At 40.7% G+C, this 18,465-nt stretch overlaps 3 protein-coding genes across 7 annotated transcripts; 2 read left to right on the forward strand and 1 right to left on the reverse strand.

Annotated features, from left to right (window-relative positions):
• Positions 1–48: 48 nt before the first annotated feature.
• sqh (Myosin regulatory light chain sqh) lies at positions 49–2,225 on the reverse strand. Its single transcript, XM_017234268.3, has 3 exons — positions 2,066–2,225; positions 600–1,099; positions 49–539 (listed from the first exon to the last, which is right to left on the reverse strand). The coding sequence occupies exons 2-3, from the start codon at positions 1,017–1,019 to the stop codon at positions 435–437; spliced, it is 525 nt and encodes a 174-aa protein (XP_017089757.1). The 5' UTR covers positions 1,020–1,099; positions 2,066–2,225; the 3' UTR covers positions 49–434.
• A 442-nt stretch (positions 2,226–2,667) lies between these two features.
• On the forward strand, positions 2,668–13,320 carry dtn (transmembrane protein 132C dtn). 2 transcript variants are annotated; one of them, XM_017234216.3, is made up of 13 exons: positions 2,668–3,371; positions 3,571–3,866; positions 3,924–5,054; positions 5,115–5,320; positions 5,382–5,541; positions 5,602–6,002; positions 6,060–6,418; positions 6,475–6,903; positions 6,971–7,106; positions 7,171–7,294; positions 7,357–7,747; positions 7,807–8,060; positions 8,124–13,320. In XM_017234216.3, exons 1-13 carry the CDS (start codon positions 3,326–3,328, stop codon positions 8,136–8,138), a joined length of 3,948 nt encoding a protein of 1,315 aa, XP_017089705.2. In that variant the 5' UTR covers positions 2,668–3,325; the 3' UTR covers positions 8,139–13,320. The 2 variants fall into 2 exon arrangements, with proteins under 2 accessions (XP_017089705.2, XP_070132341.1); XM_070276240.1 differs by lacking the exon at positions 8,124–13,320 and having other exon boundaries at positions 7,809–7,949.
• Positions 13,321–15,034: 1,714 nt separating this feature from the next.
• LOC108120480 (uncharacterized) lies at positions 15,035–17,634 on the forward strand. 4 transcript variants are annotated; one of them, XM_017234177.3, is made up of 6 exons: positions 15,035–15,338; positions 15,447–15,646; positions 16,089–16,106; positions 16,275–16,548; positions 16,710–16,929; positions 16,986–17,634. In XM_017234177.3, the coding sequence occupies exons 1-6, from the start codon at positions 15,155–15,157 to the stop codon at positions 17,101–17,103; spliced, it is 1,014 nt and encodes a 337-aa protein (XP_017089666.1). In that variant the 5' UTR covers positions 15,035–15,154; the 3' UTR covers positions 17,104–17,634. The 4 variants fall into 4 exon arrangements, with proteins under 4 accessions (XP_017089666.1, XP_017089668.1, XP_017089667.1 ...); XM_017234179.3 differs by having other exon boundaries at positions 16,275–16,488; XM_017234178.3 differs by lacking the exon at positions 16,089–16,106.
• Positions 17,635–18,465: the final 831 nt, after the last annotated feature.

The raw sequence follows: 18,465 nt of genomic DNA on the forward strand, positions 1-18,465 counted from the left end.
CTTTCCTATGTACTCTGTTGGATGGAAAAATTTTCAAAAATATGTATATTTTCTTGTCGTATATACAATGGTGAGAGAAACAAACTTTATTGCCACATTCTTGTATATAAGTATGTATTTGTATATAGGTAATATATATGTATATTCAATGAGTTAATACTTATGAAAGGATTTTTCGGGGAAATCGTGTTATCAGGCTCTTTTTTTTTTCACGCACTAAATTATCGTACATAACCATTACTTATTTTTGTTTTTGTTTTTTTAGTTGTTTGTTTTGTTTTTAATTTAAATGCACAGGTAAGTACAGGAATCAAATAGGAAGGAGCGATAGTAAAAAAAAATTATTAAATTATCAAAAAACGAAACTCATGGATAGTGTTCGGAAAGGCAGAACCGAAGCCGGTAGTTGGCTGAACCGGATAGATAACTAGTATCTACTGCTCATCCTTATCCTTGGCACCGTGCTTAAGGATGCGTGTAAATTCCAAATAATCGAACAGACCGTTCTTGATAGGCGCCTCACGATACATTTCGTCCACCTGCCAAGTTTAAATGATTACTTTTTAGAACAAATACAAATAAATGATCAGAAAACCTACATCTTCGTCTGTGAATCGATCGCCCATGGTGGTGAGGAGCTCACGCAACCTATCCTCCGGCAGTACACCCATATTCTCCTCGTCAAAGCATCCAAAGGCATTCTTGATGACGTCCTCGGGATCGGTGCCTTGCAGCCGCTCACCGAAAAGCGTAAGGAACATGGTAAAGTTGATCGGACCGGGCGCCTCGTTCATCATACCATCCAGATAGTCATCGGTGGGATTTTTGCCCAGCGATGCGAGCATATCGTGCAGATCCTCCTTCTCCACGAAACCGTCACGATTCTGGTCGATCATGTTGAAGGCCTCCTTAAATTCGGCAATCTGTGCCTGATCGAACATGGCGAACACATTGGAGGTGGCGCGCTGGGCACGCTTCTTGGTGGTGGCGCGACGTCCGGCGGTTTTGCGGGATGACATCTTGATACTGTGTTGGAGCTGTAGCTGTAGCTGGAGCTGAAGCTGGAGTGTTGGAGTTTGTGGGGTGATGTGGCGTGGATCTGCAAAACAAAACAACAGAATGAAATGAATGATAAACATTAGTATTCATATCGACGATGTAAAAGCACCAAACACAAGCGGCGATCGATCGTTCGCTTTGTGAGTATAATGTCTATATATAGGCATATTGCAGCGAATTCCGATGAAACCGATTTTTCGTCGCTCCCCAAACTGTGTCAACATAAGACACACACACTCGCCGCCTTTCTGTGGCCGCAGCTTCTGAGTCATACGCGCGAATGTCCAAAGCTGACACGTATGGGGAGTCAGTGATGCCCACAGAAGGTTAAAATGAAAAGTTTTTCAAGAATTATGGGATTATTTTTAAAGAAAATTATTTTAAATAAATAGGTAGTTTTTGATGAAGTTTGCTGGCCATAATACAAGCCCTAAAGTTTGATATTATCTTTTTTCATGATTTTTATAAGTTATAGTTTAAAAACATAAACAAAATCTAGCCAGAAAAGAGCCAAATAGCCAACACTGATATGAGTCTTCGCCTGCTAGTCCGTATGTGTGTGTGTGTGTGTGTTTGTTCATGTTTATCAATGCTGTTGAACTGCGGTTTTACAAAAACAACAACACAACTAATTTGGCTCATTGAAAACACTCGCCACACAGCGACAAGCGCGCCGTTCAATTGAACGCCTTAAATGGCCCGAAAACAGCAGCTTAGCCAGCCGGGCTTACGGCCACTACTCGTTGGCACTGACATCGCCACTTGAGGGCCAAACTTTAAAGCGAATTATTAAAATGGTGGCCAACTGGCAGCTGCAGCTGCTGATTTATCACTTTCTTTGGGCCAGCATACCAGCGGCAGAAGTCTCTGAACACGAAAGGCTATTGTTTTCTTTTGGGCGCTGACTCACATGCACACACACAGCCGCCCTTTGGGGGCAGCGCCCTTCGTCCCACGACTTTCTTAAATTCCGCTTGTGGATTCGCGCCTTTGAATTCATACTCACAGCTGCCGAATGCCGATTGTGGTGATTAATACTTTTCCAATTTAGTTGATGCAACCGGGAGCTAGCTGCACTTATGTGTTTTAACGTCTTTGTCCAAAAACTCTGTTAATTTAGCTGTCGTTTATGAATCAGTGTGACCAAGAGTTGCATATCTATCGATGGTGCAATCGTTAGTTGGCAACACTAACGATAAGTTGTGGAATCTATTTGGAACATGGTACTCCAATCAAATTTAAATATTTTTGTACTCTTTAAATATTTTAGGTTTTATTTTTTTATTAAAATAGATTGCAAGCTTCTGCTTTGGCGTCTATTTTAGTCAATATACTTAGCAGCCAAAAAAATACTGCAACTCCAATTTATCGATATCTTATGTGGGGGCGGGCACTTGAAATATTTTATTATCCTTTGAGGATACAAATGTTGTTACTACCAATATCGCTTGCTTAGCAAAATAAATATTCCTTAGAAATATTTAAAAACCTATAGTCAAATTTTGTCAGCATCAATAAATTGTAAATGCATCTATCACAATCCTGGCGCCCAAGTGCAGTGGCAGTGCGCAGCTGGCCACCATCGATAACATCGATAGGATTGTCGATGGTTTTACATCTCTACTGCAAACTGGTCGAAGGGTGTTTTGGGAAATGTTCAATATTTGCGTAAAGTTCTGAGACCTGAATGAAAAGCCATGCACCAGTGGCGTTAATTGATAAGTGCAGCATTGGCGTTGGCTGGCGCCTGATAAGTGTTCGTGGCGTGCGATTAGGTCAATAGTCGATATAAACCGAGTGACTTTTGTGCTGCATTTGGTGCTGGAATCGAAAAATCCTAGGAGATGTGTCTATACCACAGAGTAACTGAATGAGAGCACCAGTGTGTAGGTATATGTGCGCGTGTGTGTGTGTGCCAGCGCACTGGTGTTGGTGGCCACACTGAAAGAATCAATAAAGGATGTGCTGAAGTCCTGCGGATTGCTGGGCACCCAGAGAGAGAGAAAAAGGACGAAAACACGGTCTCGCCCCCTCACATCAAATAAAAATCGTTGCATATATATATATATATATATATATTTATATATAATTGACTATATTATCCGATATAACCGATGCCCTTAACGCGCCTCTAACGGTATCAAGAGTTTAAATTTAAAAAAAAATCAAGGCAAAAATAAAAATTAAAAAAAAAAGGAAACTAAAAACCATTGAAATTTAAGTTAAAATAAAGATTTAAAGTCTATTTGGTATTCCTTTCGACGTCATGATGAGGTTCTGCCTGATAATTGCGACACTAGTGTCGATTGCATGTAAGTAACAAAATAAAGAAAACAAGTGGGGTGGGGGTGGGTGTGGGAGTAGAGGACAGTGGTAGAGGAGGAGGAGGTAGAGGTAGAGGAGGGGAAGATGCTCCCCCCACTTGCTCCGATTTTCCACCAAAAACACACTTTCAACACAATCTTTTCTTCTCCCACTCGTTTTGCGCATCCCGCTCGTAATCCCCGCCAGACTCTGTGGAGGTACACTTCGAGGCACCCGACAGCGGCTTCTTCCTCAAGCACGCCCGCCAACCACCTGTGACGCCGGAGATCGCCAATGTGCAGTCCACATCCTCGGCAGTGCCGCCACTACGGCAACGATCCTCCTACGACTCCGTTTTGTCCCTGGACCGCTTCACCGTGGTGGAGACCACGCAACCGGTGTCCATACGCGCCAGCTATGGCCCCTTCTCCACCAAGCAGACAGTGCCAGCCCGCTACATTGTGCCGGACACGATGGATAACCAGGCGGGCGACTACATGACCGTAAGTACCACCAGAATCCCAGTGGAATCCCTGAATGAAACCTAAACTCGTCCTCAGAACTCGACGGCCACTCTGCTGGAGCTGCAACAGCCCAACATGCATCTGGATATCTCCGCTCATCTGGTGCGCACCAGTGTCTCGCAGGATGCGCCCGTTCTCCGGGTGCTCTTCCATGCTGGCGCCGATCCTGGCGGTCACCTGCAGCGACAAAAGGTTTGCGTTCTCCTGCACGTAGCCATGGGCTCGGAACAGCCGCTGAAGGGACGTTGTATGCCCGAGGGCGAGGACGGAGTGTGCGTGGCCGAAGTTGTGGTGCCCCTTGGCTGGTGGCCATCGCTGCCGCCTCCCAATCAGGACGGTACAGGTCCGACGCCGCCCAAGGTGCCGCAGCGCTATGCCCAGGTGTCGTATAGCGTTTTCGAGCCACCACTAAGGAATCCCGAGCAGTGCGAGCCCAAAGTCCAGATCCAGCCACTGACCACGTTCGCCCAGGTGCCCTTGCTCCCAGCCCGCACTCCCTACCGGATGCTGCGTGCCGACGATGCTGTGACCTTCCTGCTGCCGCAGCACCCACTCTATCCGCTCTCCCGACTCCATGTGCCCGTCTTTCTGCATCAGTATCCGGACCAGCGGGTGGCCGCGTTCACGGTGCGCGCCCGAGTCAAGGCTGGCCTAAGAATACTGGGCGCCACCGCCTCCACAGATCAGTGGAGTGTGTCCGTGGAGAAGGAGAATCCCAAGCATACCACCGCCCGGGTGACCGCCTTCCGCAAGGAGCAAGAATCCAGTCTGGAGTCTTCGATGTCGGGCGGAAACTTCACCGGCGAAGTTCTGGAAATATTCTCATGGCTCCTGGAAGTGGCCGAAGATCCCAATGATATCGTGGACGGAGGAAAGATCGTGTGGTCGGTGACCCACGTGTTCGACACGCCGAAGGATAAGGACTCGAGCGAACTGGTGGCGCCCGATGATACCAAGAAGCGACTAATCGCCAAGCTGGAAATCAACAAGGACGACATCCAGGCGGTGCTGCCGATGGCCAAGATCTGGGAGGTTATGAACACGGCTGTGCTGACCGGCAGGCAAGTGGCCCAGGCCATGAAGGTGTTTATTGTCTCGCAGGCGGGCAAGGTGGCCGATGTCACGCTCCAGAGTTCCTGTCACGCCGAAGACGAGAGTGTCATCAAGGTGAGTTTCTTGAATCCCTGGAGATGGTGGTCGTTCTCTAACATCCTGACTCTCCTGCAGGTTTCATCGTCCTGCAGCTCGGTGTATGTGGACGGTTCGGAGCAGCGTGGCTCCTCAAATGCCTCCGTTATTGTCAAGTATGGCACCTATGTGGGCGTGGCCAAGTTTATTGTATGGATGCCGGAGTTCCCACTAGAGGTTTACATATCGGACTTCCGCCTCTCCCAGATCAAGGGCTGGAAAGTAACCGACGACAATCACTATCTGTAGGTATTAAACACCCATAGAAGGAGCAGCTAATCCTTGGTTTCTTTGAATTTTTTCCAGACACAACAAACAGTCGCGTCGCAGGAAGAAGAGATCCTACGTTTGGGGCCAGCACGGCACCAACTACTACAGCAATCTGGGAGCGGATAAGACTGTGTGCCGGGCCCGATATCAGCAGAGTCCGGTGGAGGTCTATGCCAAGTTTTTGGCCGTAGATCAGGTGAGTTCTAGGATCTAATAAGAGGTTACCTCGTGTACTGATTATACCTTTCCCTTGAAGAACTCTGGACGCACCAGCTACTTTATCTCGCGACGAACGGGCTTAAGGGTTACGGATCTTGTGCAGCCACTACTTCGGGTGGCCGATCCCAAGATTGCTTCGCTAAAGGGTCGCATCCTGCAGGGCAAGTCAATGGGTCGCACCGATGTCCAGGTGCTGTCGCCCATCACTGGTCGCGTCATCGGCACCAAGGAGATCCGCGTGGGCAGCGACAAGGTCAACCTCTCGAAGCTAATCGTGCGCGTCATATCCGGATTGCAGCTCACCATCAGTCCGGACAACACCATCGAGAATGGTTATCTGGCCGAGACTTCGGTCACCCACAAGCTGACGGCCCAGTACCAGGAGGGATTGCTGGACATCGATCTGGAGTTCACCGATGGCTCCAAGACGCCGTTGCGGTAAGGAAGACTACAAAGCTACCAAGTGGAGAGAGATCATGGAGGTTTACTTTACAGGGACATTGCTGTGGAAGACTACTTCCTGTTGGTTGAGAGTCTGGACACGGAGGTGGTGGCATTTGCCCCCATGCTGGCATCCCATCATCCGCGTGTCATCGCCGTCGGCGAGGGCAACGGTAACCTTTTGAGGGTCACGTTGCTGCTCTCCGAGGAGTGCCGGCAGCGTCGCAGCACCCTGAGCAGCACCAAGCAGAACAAGTCGAATGCCGCGCCACTGGCCAGCGCCCTGGCCTCGATCGAGGTGGACTTCAACAACGTGGACATTGTCAGCAAGCAGGAGGCCATCCAGAACGATGGCACCGCCAACCGGGAGCAAAAGAAATACCGCCAGAGTGGCGACTTGGCTGATATAATTGGTAAGGGCTCTATGATGACCACAGTCCTGGGATCTTCTATATTCCATCTATTTCAGTTGGTATTCCGCTGCGAGACTCCAGCCAACAGTACGAGCCCACTGTCCAGGCACGCCAGCATCGCGGCAGCATCCAGGCGGTTCATAAGAACCATCATGGCGTCAAGGGCGGCGCCGGTACCGGCACCATGTCCTCCATGGAGCTGGGCATGTACGTACTGCTGACGGCCTTCTGCTTCGCCATCATTGTGTTTGTCATCTCGTGTGTGGTCTACGCCTCCAAATTCCGGCCGGCAATGATCGAGTCTGGCCTGGATCCACTGTCGGTTGGGAAGGGTAATGGTGGTGCTGGTGGCGGATCGGGCGGCTTCCGGGATGTCCGCCTCAAGGAGTCGACAACAAATGCCCATGACTGGGTGTGGCTGGGCCGCTCCACCATCGATCGCCAGTCCATGGTGGCCGAATCCAATACGCACTTGAATGCCAGGGGTACGGGAACTAGTGATTATTGTATTTATTTTCCTTATACTAATAAAATTTTATACGTTTAATGTAGATTCTCGCATGCGCATCACCAGCAATCCCATTGTCAACTACGACAATGGTCGGCGGGTGAGCTCGTTCGACCAGCAGCCCAAGCTTCAGACCCACATTGTCCCAGCCTCGAACCTGAACAAGCAACACGCCGACCAGTGAGTAACTCCCGGACAACATGGAGTCCAACACAGAGCCTTAACAATCCTGGTATCCTTTCAGTTACATGTCCAACGAGCGCAAGGACAATGCCTTGGATTACAAGCCCCCGGTGCCGCCGCACAGGAATGTGGGAGCTCGAGCCTGTCTGCCGATTCAGCCTGTCCATGGCTCTGGTTCCGTAAAGGTGATAGGATTTCTTCACTTGACATGTTCTTTGTTGTAATCTTCTCCGATATATCCTTACAGGACATGCCGAATAAGCGGCACAGCCAGCTGTATAAGCGCGATCACTTGCCGGGCAACGATACCAATGCCAACCAGCCGTCCCATCAGATAGTTCAGTCCAATGGCCATCCCCAGCAGCATCAACGAAGTCACAGTCATAGTCACAACTTCAGCCAGGAGCCGATCATCAAGGCGGCTCACAACAAAATCAAGCAACAGCAACAACAGCAGCAGCAACACCAGCAACAGCAACACGAGGAACTGCACAATGCCGAGAAGCTGGTGGAGTACACGAATCCCCATCAGAAGAATGCATTTCAGTTTGATTCGCTGACACCAAAGAGAGTAACCAAAGGAGCCGCGTCATCGCCAGCAACGCCGCCCACAGCCATCGTTCAGGGCAAAATCAAAGGTATTATACCTTATTATTAAACAGTATTAGTATTTTTATTAATTCCAAATCCATTATAGAGAACCATAGCATGGCGAATAGCACTGGGGATGCTGTGAACTCTAATGGCACGGATGAGATCATGCGGCTACCGTCCAGCGCTGTTAGCCAGGAGCCCACCACGAAATCGTCGCGTGTCAAGCGCGCCACCGTGGTGGGCAATCCAATGTTCTCGGCCACTGTGGACGAGTCGGTCGCCAATGGCGAGCGTCTGGGTCTGGACGATCTCGATATGGACTACGAGCAGATTATGCATTATTTTGACAACCTAAAGGTAAGCTTTTGATATTATTGTAATATAGTTTCTTATTTTAATTGTTAAATATCCTTTAAAAAGGAGTCAAATGCCTGAGTACAGGAGATTATTGCTAAAATTCGCGAGATATTGTCCACGTTCCATCAGCGATATCAGACGGTTGCCACGCCCCTAACCACACCCACTCGCAAGCAGATGCAGCTGCTGGACGAGCTGGTTGCCGGTGTGACCGCAGGTAAAGGATTCCCCAATACCACATCAACAACAACAACAATCACCCCAACAACCTTGGATATAGAAGCTGAAATTGTATCAGGTGATGGTAATGGTAATCGAGATGGAGATGATGATGGAGATGCCTACGACGGAGCATTGAACCTCGAGAGCAGGCAGTTCTAAAGTCAGGGCGGTAATCATCTCAAAAGCAATTCTAGCAATAACCCCAAAAAAAAAAAAAAGAAAAAACTCTGGAAAAGATCTTAGGAACTCCCTAGACCATACACACTTATCACTATACACCCCCATCAACACCACAACACACATCCATTAGATAACCCCAAAAAACCGTGCTGAAATCGAGTCAAGCGAGATAATGGATATCGTAATCGAAGGAAAAACATATTTATTGCTAGGCTATAAGTTCATATTAAAGCATAAACCTATAGGCATATGTAAACTGGGAACTAATCCTGGGAGTGTGTATCTCGTGTGGAGCGCGTGCCTGACACAGAAAGGACTCGATTCGAGAAAAATACAAAAAAAAACAAAAAGAAGAAGATACCATACAGTACACATATATATGTATTCTAACTCTCTGTATCTGCATAAGTATATCGATATATATATATGATGAATGATGTAGTTAAGGATCAGCCATCTAAAGCCTAGCTTAATCCGCACATTCTTTGTCCCCTCCTCCCCGTCTGCTCTACACACACACACCCACACACACACTATTGGTTATCTAGATAATTATCCTTTTGATCCTTCAAGACTTTATATTTCTGTTTAAGATAAATACTGTTAAGAGATACTGCATATCTACTTAAAGTCCTTGATCCTTTCTCCGCCATATGTGTGTGTGTGTGTGTGTGTGTGTGTATTTTGAAATAGAAAGAGAAAGAAAAGAAAGATAAGAGGGAGATGGAACCATAGATGAGTTAGGAGGTAGTAGAGTTCCACAAAAATGTGCCGGGCACCGCTCCCAAAAGTCGCTAGAACTTAAAAACTATATAATAATATACACGATATATATAATATACAACAAAAATTATATATATATATATATATTTATGATTATATAGTGCGCGCTAAAAACTTAAAAAAAAAAAAGAAAAGAAAAAAAATAAGAAAAAAGAAATGCTACAAGAAACATTATCTAAATGGGACAAAAAATGAACAGAAACCGAAAACATTGCTTTATAAGTTGGTAATCCGAAGCCTATACCGAATACCAATCATAAATCTTAAAAAACCGAAAAAACTAGAAACACAAACACACACATACACACAACAAAAAAATGATATATAGACGCTTATGAGCTTTATTTGATCGATTGCATTAAAAAAAAAAGAAAACAAAAAAAAAAAGAAGCTACAAGAAGAAAAATAATGAAGATTAATCCCCAGTCTATCAGATTACGAAATCAGAACAGAATCACAAAAATATATAAGAAGATTTGGGGGTAAAAAAAAATGTGTAACCAAATATTATATGATATTATCGAGCGATCCAAGCTTTATATAACAAATTTTACCATATATTTAGAGCATACGAGCATATTTATTATTATCATTATGAATTATTATTATTATTATTATTATTATTATTATTATGGATTATTATTATGATTGCTATCAATTATTGTATTTATGAACAAGGAGCAAGTGCAAATCGACAAAATTCAATGCAAATTCAAATTATAAAGCTTGAATAGACAAATTTTTAAATAATAGACAGACACACACACCCCACACACACCCCACACACACCATACACCCACATACACCACAGCTGGAACAAATCGAATGCCATTATGGATCTGTCTACCTATATATGTATACCGTATATATTCTTAGTTACTTGTGTAATGTGTGTAATGGATATATATCCCCAAAAACAAAAAAATCTACTCTTCATTCCATTAGAAAATCATAATTAGAGATAGAGAGAAAAAAAAAACAGAAAAAAAAAACAAAAAGCAACATGTATTTTTGTCTTCTTTCGTTTCTGTAAAAGTCTGTTTTTTAATCTAATCTTTTTATAAATCTTTCTATAGCTTATATCTAAACTATCGATAAGTGCATTATCCTGTATCCTGTAACCAGTATATGTGTCAGAGAACTTAGTTTATGTTTTAGATACCATCTAAGTATTATGTTCGTTTCTCTTTTAATTTTTTTTTTAGTTTCGTTAAACCGTCAATCATTGTTTCATAATCATATGTTGTAAATTGTTCCGTCCAAAAAAACAAAAAAAGAAAAGAAAAATTAAAACAAATTAAGAGAAAAATGTAAACAAAAGCTGAAAAATATAATGAGAAAGAAAAGCAAAAGCCAACAATTGTGTAAAACCGACAAGAAAGCAATCTTAATCTGATTTTTGTAAGAAAAAATTAGTCCTTGGACTAAAACGTGTTTTTGGACATTTATTGCACTATAACTGTACATAAGGTGTTTAGAGTGCAGTGCTATGGCACTGTATGTACTATTAATATTAACTTTGAGTTGCTATCCGTCGAAAAAAAAATCAAAAAAAGGACTGCAAATCACACAACAAACACAAACACACGAAACATGGATATATCCTTAGTCTATCATAGTACTAGTTTCAATTGAGTTTATCAACTAAGTCCTGTCACTTGTCCTATTTAGTTATTAGCTTGATCCTTGATCCTTGGAACATATCCTTCCCTAGTCTGCACAAAAACACACACCACACCACATCACTCACTCTGTTTCCATCGATCTGCACTGCCATTGGTGAAAAAAAAGTGAGATTTAGGCCTATTTGAAGCTTCCAGCATTTACCAGTGCCATATAAACAACAAAAATATATATAAAAAAAAAATATATTAATAAAAATATTTAAAACCTTTATATAAACTTATCTTATGCACATCCTTATGACACAAACAGGACACACCAGAACACAGTGACATCTCAATCTTGGCAGCCGCTCTTGGCCTGCAATGAGCTTACCACAGGCCTTCTTCCAAGCTTGCTTGTTAGATAAAAAAAAAAAACAAAAAAAATCAACTAAAATAAATAAAATAATTAAAATTAAAAATATAAACTACCAACAGCCTCCCTCCAAATATAGTCATACGCGTAGCTGATCTATAAACTGAAACAGAAATCGGTTCAAAATAATTTGATGAAACCGGTAGCCGATTGATTGATTGATTGTCACATTGCCTAGGAAAAAATATTAATAATAATACAATAAAATAAAAAAAAAACACAAAAATTATTCAAACTAGAATATGATTTATTTTTGGAAGCAGTTCCAATGCAAAGACTTTCTTTTACAATTATTTTCCTTTTTAAATATACTTTAAAAAAATATACATTTTTAGACTTATGTTTTTTAGCCATTTTTGAGCCATTTTTTGTTAGTTTAAGTTAAAAAAAATATTCATTTATTTTCTAGTCAGTTCAAAGCGTTGAAAATTGATTCGTTTTGTCACCCATACTCCCACACACACACACGCATACACACACATACACTCATAGTTTGATAGCTTTTACCGCCCACCCCCCTGTGCCACGCCCCTCCAGCCCACTTACACCTAAGCTGTATGTATTTGTATGTAATATCCTTGGAAAAAAAAAATACAATTTTAAAATAATGCACACAAAAATATGAAAAAATATATAAATTTAGAAAAAGAAACAAAAAATACTTTTGATTTTATTTGAAATATTTATTTTTAACATATATCCTGGAATATCCTGAAATATATAGTTCGTAATGTCTATATATATTGTGGCATTCAGGCGACGGCAATGTGTAATGCAAACAAAAAACAAGAAAACCAAAAAAATTAAATTTTAATCGAAAAAAGATCGAAAATGATCGATTAATCGAAAAGATATCACAATGTTGTTTATGCTGCTTTTTTGCAAAAATGAAAACGTAAGAATTATAATTAGGCTATACCTAAAATATACATACAAATCATATATATCCATATATATATATACTATATATATGTATAAATTAATATATATATGTGTGTGTGTATGTGTACGAGAGCTAAATTCGCTTGGCATAAAACGGGAATACCCTTAAAAAAAATTAAAAACTAATTAAGATAAGGAAGTAAAAAGTACGATTTATCGATAAATTCGATAAATTCGCAAATATATACGAAAAAATATATAATGTTTTTGCCATGTAAGTTCTATGAATGTCCCACCTGCCTGAGTCCGCTTAAAAAAAATAACATAAAAATCCAAAAAATGCTACAAAAACAAGTGTGTATCAAAACTACAACAAAAAAAAAATTGAGAAAAAATATCAAGGCTTCACACCCCGCCTCCCCTGCTGATTTGCACCTCCGCCCCATGCCCAACCCCCTCCACCCAATTAAAGCGATAAATCGATTGATCCGCCGCATAATTGTTAACATTTGTATCGGTTATTTAAACGTAGTTGTTGTGTATGTATGTATGTAAGTATGTAAATGTGTGCTTACCCCGATAACGATAAAGCTAACGATTAACAATTAACGATAAACGATAAAACGATGTACGGTAACGGTAAAGATTATGGGATAAATGAGAGAACACGAGAAGAGCAAAAAAAAAAATTAATATTCAATTCTTGTTGTTATTGGCAGCGCATGTCTTTTAAAAGCTAGTGATATATGATTTTCTCTCAAAAAACAAATATCCTTTTTTTTTTAAAGCAAGCAAAATATAAAAATAAAAGAAATGGAATAAAATCACTATCACTATCGTGATGATATCCTGCCCAATCCTATCCAAACACACACAAAACATTAAAACACACACACATACACACAGACAGACCACACTCAGAGTGATCTCCGCGAAATGCTTATATTACGATATATAGTATATATATACACACCCATATTTAAACAGCATATAATGATTATGATATATATATATATAAATCATACCAATTGTCTAACATTTTCGAGCAAGAAAAACCAACCCTTTTCAAATTCATCCAAAAAAAAACTTAATAATAAAGAAAAATGCAAAAAAAAAATATGAATAAAATAAATAAAATAATACACTTCTGCTTGCTGTTGAGTTCCATCATCGGTTAAAGCTGATCCTTTGATCCTTCCGATCGTTTGTACCTTATTTAAAAAGAAAACAAAACAAAAGGAAAGCAAAATATCATATTAAAGCAACAAAATAAAAGAGTAAGAGATTAAAAGAAATAAAGAGGAAGAAAAGTCACCAAAAAACGAATCGAAATGAAATTAATGTTGCCATGTAATAACACCTTAGTAGTCTATTATTATTATTATTATTATTATGATTATTATCATTATGATTATTATAACTATGATTATTATAATATTATTAAGCGAAGGACACATTTTGTTTAAACGAAAGAAGGCAAACAAAGAAGCAAACAAAAATATTATAAATATTCAAAAAAACGAAAAACTGACAAAAATTAATTTAAATAAAAATAATTTATTAATAAACCACATATTATGAAATGACATAAAAATAAATAAATTGTCTTTTTTCTTGGTTTTGGGTATAATACAGTATATTATATAAATTATATATTTAAAAAAAAAAAATAAAGCTTTAGTAGCGGGTATTATATAGTCAAAATTTCAATCATTTATTTTGGATTGGCTTTTGAAGAAACCCAAAACTGGGTGCCCTTGGACCAGTTTTGACTCCTTTAACCTCCATGTTGGCCATATGCGATCCGGTTGTTATATAATTCCCGATTTGGCTAACGGGCATGTGGCAGACCGTGTGTTCTTGAATTTTACGCAACAGTTGGCGCCGCCAATGTGATCTTGGGTGATGTCGAGAGATGGCGTCAACCTGCAAAACCCCCAGCCCGATTCCCATCCAATCTAAATCCAACAACCTTTCCGAGCATTCCCAATGCGAGATGCCAATCCATGAACTGCCTTCGCCCACTCCACCCGGGAGAGGATCAATAACAAACAAATAATGTGCCGTAGTTGTTGTCGTAGTCGTCTAATTGTAAGAACCAACTTCCAATTTCAGATCCAACATCCGACATGATGGCATAACCCGTGCCGTTAACAATTGAGGTTGAGTTGCTAGAAATTATAGGGTTTTTTTTTAAATATTAATCGTGCAAGTATTTAAAATTTAGAAAAATATCTTAAGGTTTTATAGTTAAGAATTTAAAAAGTCAAGGCATGTTTTTAAAACCTTTACTTTGGTCCTACTAGGCGTATACTTGATATAATCTTTATAATATTGCGTATACGACCTGTTGAATTTTTGTTTCTTGATTTTTAGATTATTATTATATTTTTTTTATAATTATTGTATATTTTTATAGCAATATTTTTTATGTTATTAGTTTTCTTTTTGAAGCCACAGGGCGTATACGTTATATTCCTTTCAAAAATCACGCATACGCCTAGTTGAACATTTTTTACTAAGTCTAAGAAATATTTAGAGGAAAACGAATTTTATTAAAGTTTTACAATCAAAAATATAACTAAAAATAATTTTAATTTTTTACATTTTTTTTGTAGAAAACATTAAAGGGGTTTAAGATTCAGATTAAGACAATAAAGACTCTCCAGTGCCTCTTATTCAGTATATTTAATTTTGTTAGATACTGGTAGCTCTATAATTTGTGACTCTATTGTGCAGATGTGTGGGACTTTCATTCCGCTGATCGGCTGCCCAAACCTAGAAGCCAAAGATGCGCTGCGAAGCGGACCCACCGAGGCATATAAAAGCGCTTCCAAAACGCTCCAACATTTCAGTTGCTTCAAAATTATCGCCCCAAACCGCTGCCCGCGTCATTGTTTTCCAACTCTTTTCACCAACTTACTAGAATACCATTTATTTTTTTTTTTTTGTGAACAATTTTTTGGGCAAATTTTTGGAATCGTAAAATGTCGTTCATTGGCAACACATCGGATCTGGAGTGCGAAAAGAATGAGTTCCCGAGGCCGCGCTCCACGGGCATTGTCACCAAAGTGGCGGCCCACAAGCTGTCCGCGGAACCGAAATGGGTTGACAAGCGGGAGGAGGACTCGGATTCGGAGGTTTCATCGCCGGATAACTTTTTAACCAAAGGTTCTATATTATTTTAGTTTCTCTATCTATTATCTTGGTGCATGCTTTCATTTCATTTTGTTGAGAAACTAAACTAGTAGACTAACCGGGTAACATCATTACTTACAGGCGCCTTCCTACTGACACCCTCCTATGAACTGTCCATGGAAAGGGCGGCCCTCATCTGCGAGAAGATGAGCTTCAAGGGATGCTTCAGTTTGACCAAAACCGCTACAGGAATTCTCTTTAAATTCTCACATCCAGATGACTATCAGGCGGTGTTCAAGAAGGGCTTCCACAAGGTCACCGGAGCGCGGTTCTATCGCAAGGTGAGTTTTTCTTTTTGAAATTAAAATATTAAGTATTCAGTGATGGGAAGGGTTATAAGGTCTAGGTTCTATATTTTAAAGAGGAATTCTAATAAAAGTAAAAATATATCAAGAAGATATTACAAGATATTTAAAAAACAATGAAAATACCTATATATAATCTAAAAGTCTTCAAAGATTTTAAAGAACTTTTGAATGATAATATTGTAAAGATTTGAAAATATTCTTTAAAAATTTTTAAGCTTTTTTAAATTTTATTTTAAAACTCCCCCCATCACTGTCTATATCCATCTTTATCCATAATCCCCCATCACCCATCTATATAGCCATTTAATTATTTTTCTAAAACCCTCATTTTTTTGAACATAATTTTGTCCATTTTTGTTGTCTAACCCCAAAAAACAAGTGAAAAATGCAAATTTTATTTCCCCCCATTTTGCAGCAAACATTTTCGCGCAGTGTGAGTATAATACATCCACGTCCTGAGATCGGGATTAAATACCTACATCCTAGATAGATTAACAGTTTTCACAAAACCATTATTGTCTTTAAAAAAATATGATCCATATGATCTGTTCCGTTCCGTTCTCTTTCGATCCGGTTTTTTTTATTTCTATTTTGCCCGTAGATTGCCATTCCGTGCCGGCCCCGGAAAACGTTCACCCTGTATGTGCTGGACGTGCCCGAGGATCTGCCCGTCGAGGATATCCGACATGCCATGTACAAGTTCGACTCGGTGGTGGAGGTGGTCAGGCTGCATATCTATTCGAGTTTGGGCACCGGCGGCTCCAGTGCCACGGTGGCCACCAGCTCCTCCGCCGGCGTCGACAAGGGCGTCGAAGGTGAGCAGTTGCAGCTGCTGCAGACACCGACCCAGACCCTGCGCAGAGCTGCCCTCCGAAGTAAAGTACCCTCCAATTGGTAACATTCTATCAAAATCCATTAAATCCCGATCCCACTTTTACAAAATTTTTTTACAAAATTTTATGGTCTTTTGCACTCTTTTGTCTTTAGTTTTTATATCTTAATTAATTAATTAATTAATTAATTTGTATGTCCCTAGGCACCTCGAAGAGCGTGGGCTCTGTGGTTGGAGATGCCATCGAGAAGGCGGAGCGTCCGGAACGCCGGGAACTGCCCCCAGCCGTCATCCGGATCACTCTGGCCTCCATGGATGAGTACAACATCTTGTTGCAGAATGGACTCAACTTCTATGATGCCACCTTCTTTCCCACTGAGGCCAATATCTCGCTGAAGGGCGCCAAGATTGATTACAAGCGCCGGTATATATATTTTTCAATTTTTTTTAAATCTTTAAACCCCCAACCATCTCTTATAGAATGCTTGATGGATCGATTCCCGGACGGGTGAGGGAACTGCTGCCCGTTTTCGATGCGGCTGGCTTCTGCAAGCTGCCACCGCCCACCAGCAAGCTAATTAAGCCACCGAGGTCATAGATCCATCAGCCAATCCAGCCAACCGACTCCCCACAAGACGATCCACACGACGATCCAGATACGAAAAAATCGATTACGACGACGATGACGACGATGACAACCAAGAAAGAAACGCGTTCCGGCCAAATACACAGATGTCAGATGTGATATCCGGGGCCCCTACTCCCCTCATACCCCTCATACCCATATACCCCATACCCCACCTATATAGACCCTCCCTCCTACTCTTCCACTCTTCAGCCAGCCAGTTTCTATAACCCGATTTTGGATAATTATCTCCAAACGGATGCCAACATTTCCGTTCGCCGATCCGATCCATAAAATATAATTCCTCTTTTGGTTTTTTTTTATTATTTATCATTTATTTTTGCCTCTGTGAACTGTTTAATTTATAAATATATATACCAACTATTTTTTTTTTTTGCGCTAGTTTTATTATTAAAGGCCCTTATAAGGCAATAGCATCTAATTTGTTCGATTGTCTGTCTAACAAAGAAATAATAAAAACGAAATGAGAAAAACACTTTTCAATGGCAAACGGAAATGAAACTATTTAATATATATATATATTCAAGTGATAAACAAAAGAAAATATTTAAAATATTTTTTATTAATGGAAAGATCATGAAAAAAATTAGATCGAAATATTTTTTGAAATTTTTATCCATTTTTGTGGGGAGACCCCTAGGAAAAGTACGATTTTCACATGTGGCCCCAAGCTATACCCATATCTTGGCCAATTCTCATCCGATTCTTGGCCGGAATGGCTTAAATGCTTTGTATTTCGATTCTCCATCATTCTGCATCAAAATATGAGATCGAAATATTTTTTGAAATTTTTATCCATTTTTGTGGGGAGACCCCTAGGAAAAGTACGATTTTCACATTTAACTCCAAGCTATACCCATATCTTGGCCAATTCTCATCCGATTCTTGGCCGGAATGGCTTAAATGATTTGTATTTTGATTCTCCATCATTCTGCATCAAAAACTAACATCGAAATATTTTTTGAAATTTTTATCCATTTTTGTGGGGAGACCCCTAGGAAAAGTACGATTTTCACATTTGACTCCAAGCTATACCCATATCTTGGCCAATTCTCATCCGATTCTTGGCCGGAATGGCTTAAATGATTTGTATTTCGATTCTCCATCATTCTGCATCAAAATATGAGACCGAAATATTTTTTGAAATTTTTATCCATTTTTGTGGGGAGACCCCTAGGAAAAGTACGATTTTCACAAGTGGCCCCAAACTATACCCATATCTTGGCCAATTCTCACCCGATTCTTGGCCGGAATGGCTTAAATGATTTGTATTTCGATTCTCCATCATTCTGCATCAAAAACTAAGATCGAAAT

This window comes from Drosophila bipectinata, chromosome XL (genome assembly GCF_030179905.1).
Source record: "Drosophila bipectinata strain 14024-0381.07 chromosome XL, DbipHiC1v2, whole genome shotgun sequence".
NCBI lineage: Eukaryota > Metazoa > Arthropoda > Insecta > Diptera > Drosophilidae > Drosophila > Drosophila bipectinata.

What these genes read in the sequence shown, in the direction of transcription:
- sqh (XM_017234268.3), bottom strand. Translation starts at nt 1,019, where the DNA reads ATGTCATCCCGCAAAACCGCCGGACGTCGCGCCACCACCAAGAAGCGT. An exon ending in ATCGATTCACAGACGAAGAT is followed by an intron (nt 540 to 599) that starts GTAGGTTTTCTG and finishes TAAACTTGGCAG; the next exon opens with GTGGACGAAATGTATCGTGA.
- LOC108120480 (XM_017234177.3), top strand. Translation starts at nt 15,155, where the DNA reads ATGTCGTTCATTGGCAACACATCGGATCTGGAGTGCGAAAAGAATGAG. An exon ending in GGATAACTTTTTAACCAAAG is followed by an intron (nt 15,339 to 15,446) that starts GTTCTATATTAT and finishes CATTACTTACAG; the next exon opens with GCGCCTTCCTACTGACACCC. An exon ending in AAGATTGATTACAAGCGCCG is followed by an intron (nt 16,930 to 16,985) that starts GTATATATATTT and finishes CATCTCTTATAG; the next exon opens with AATGCTTGATGGATCGATTC.
- dtn (XM_017234216.3), top strand. Translation starts at nt 3,326, where the DNA reads ATGATGAGGTTCTGCCTGATAATTGCGACACTAGTGTCGATTGCAT. An exon ending in GACACTAGTGTCGATTGCAT is followed by an intron (nt 3,372 to 3,570) that starts GTAAGTAACAAA and finishes AATCCCCGCCAG; the next exon opens with ACTCTGTGGAGGTACACTTC. An exon ending in CGACTTGGCTGATATAATTG is followed by an intron (nt 6,419 to 6,474) that starts GTAAGGGCTCTA and finishes CATCTATTTCAG; the next exon opens with TTGGTATTCCGCTGCGAGAC.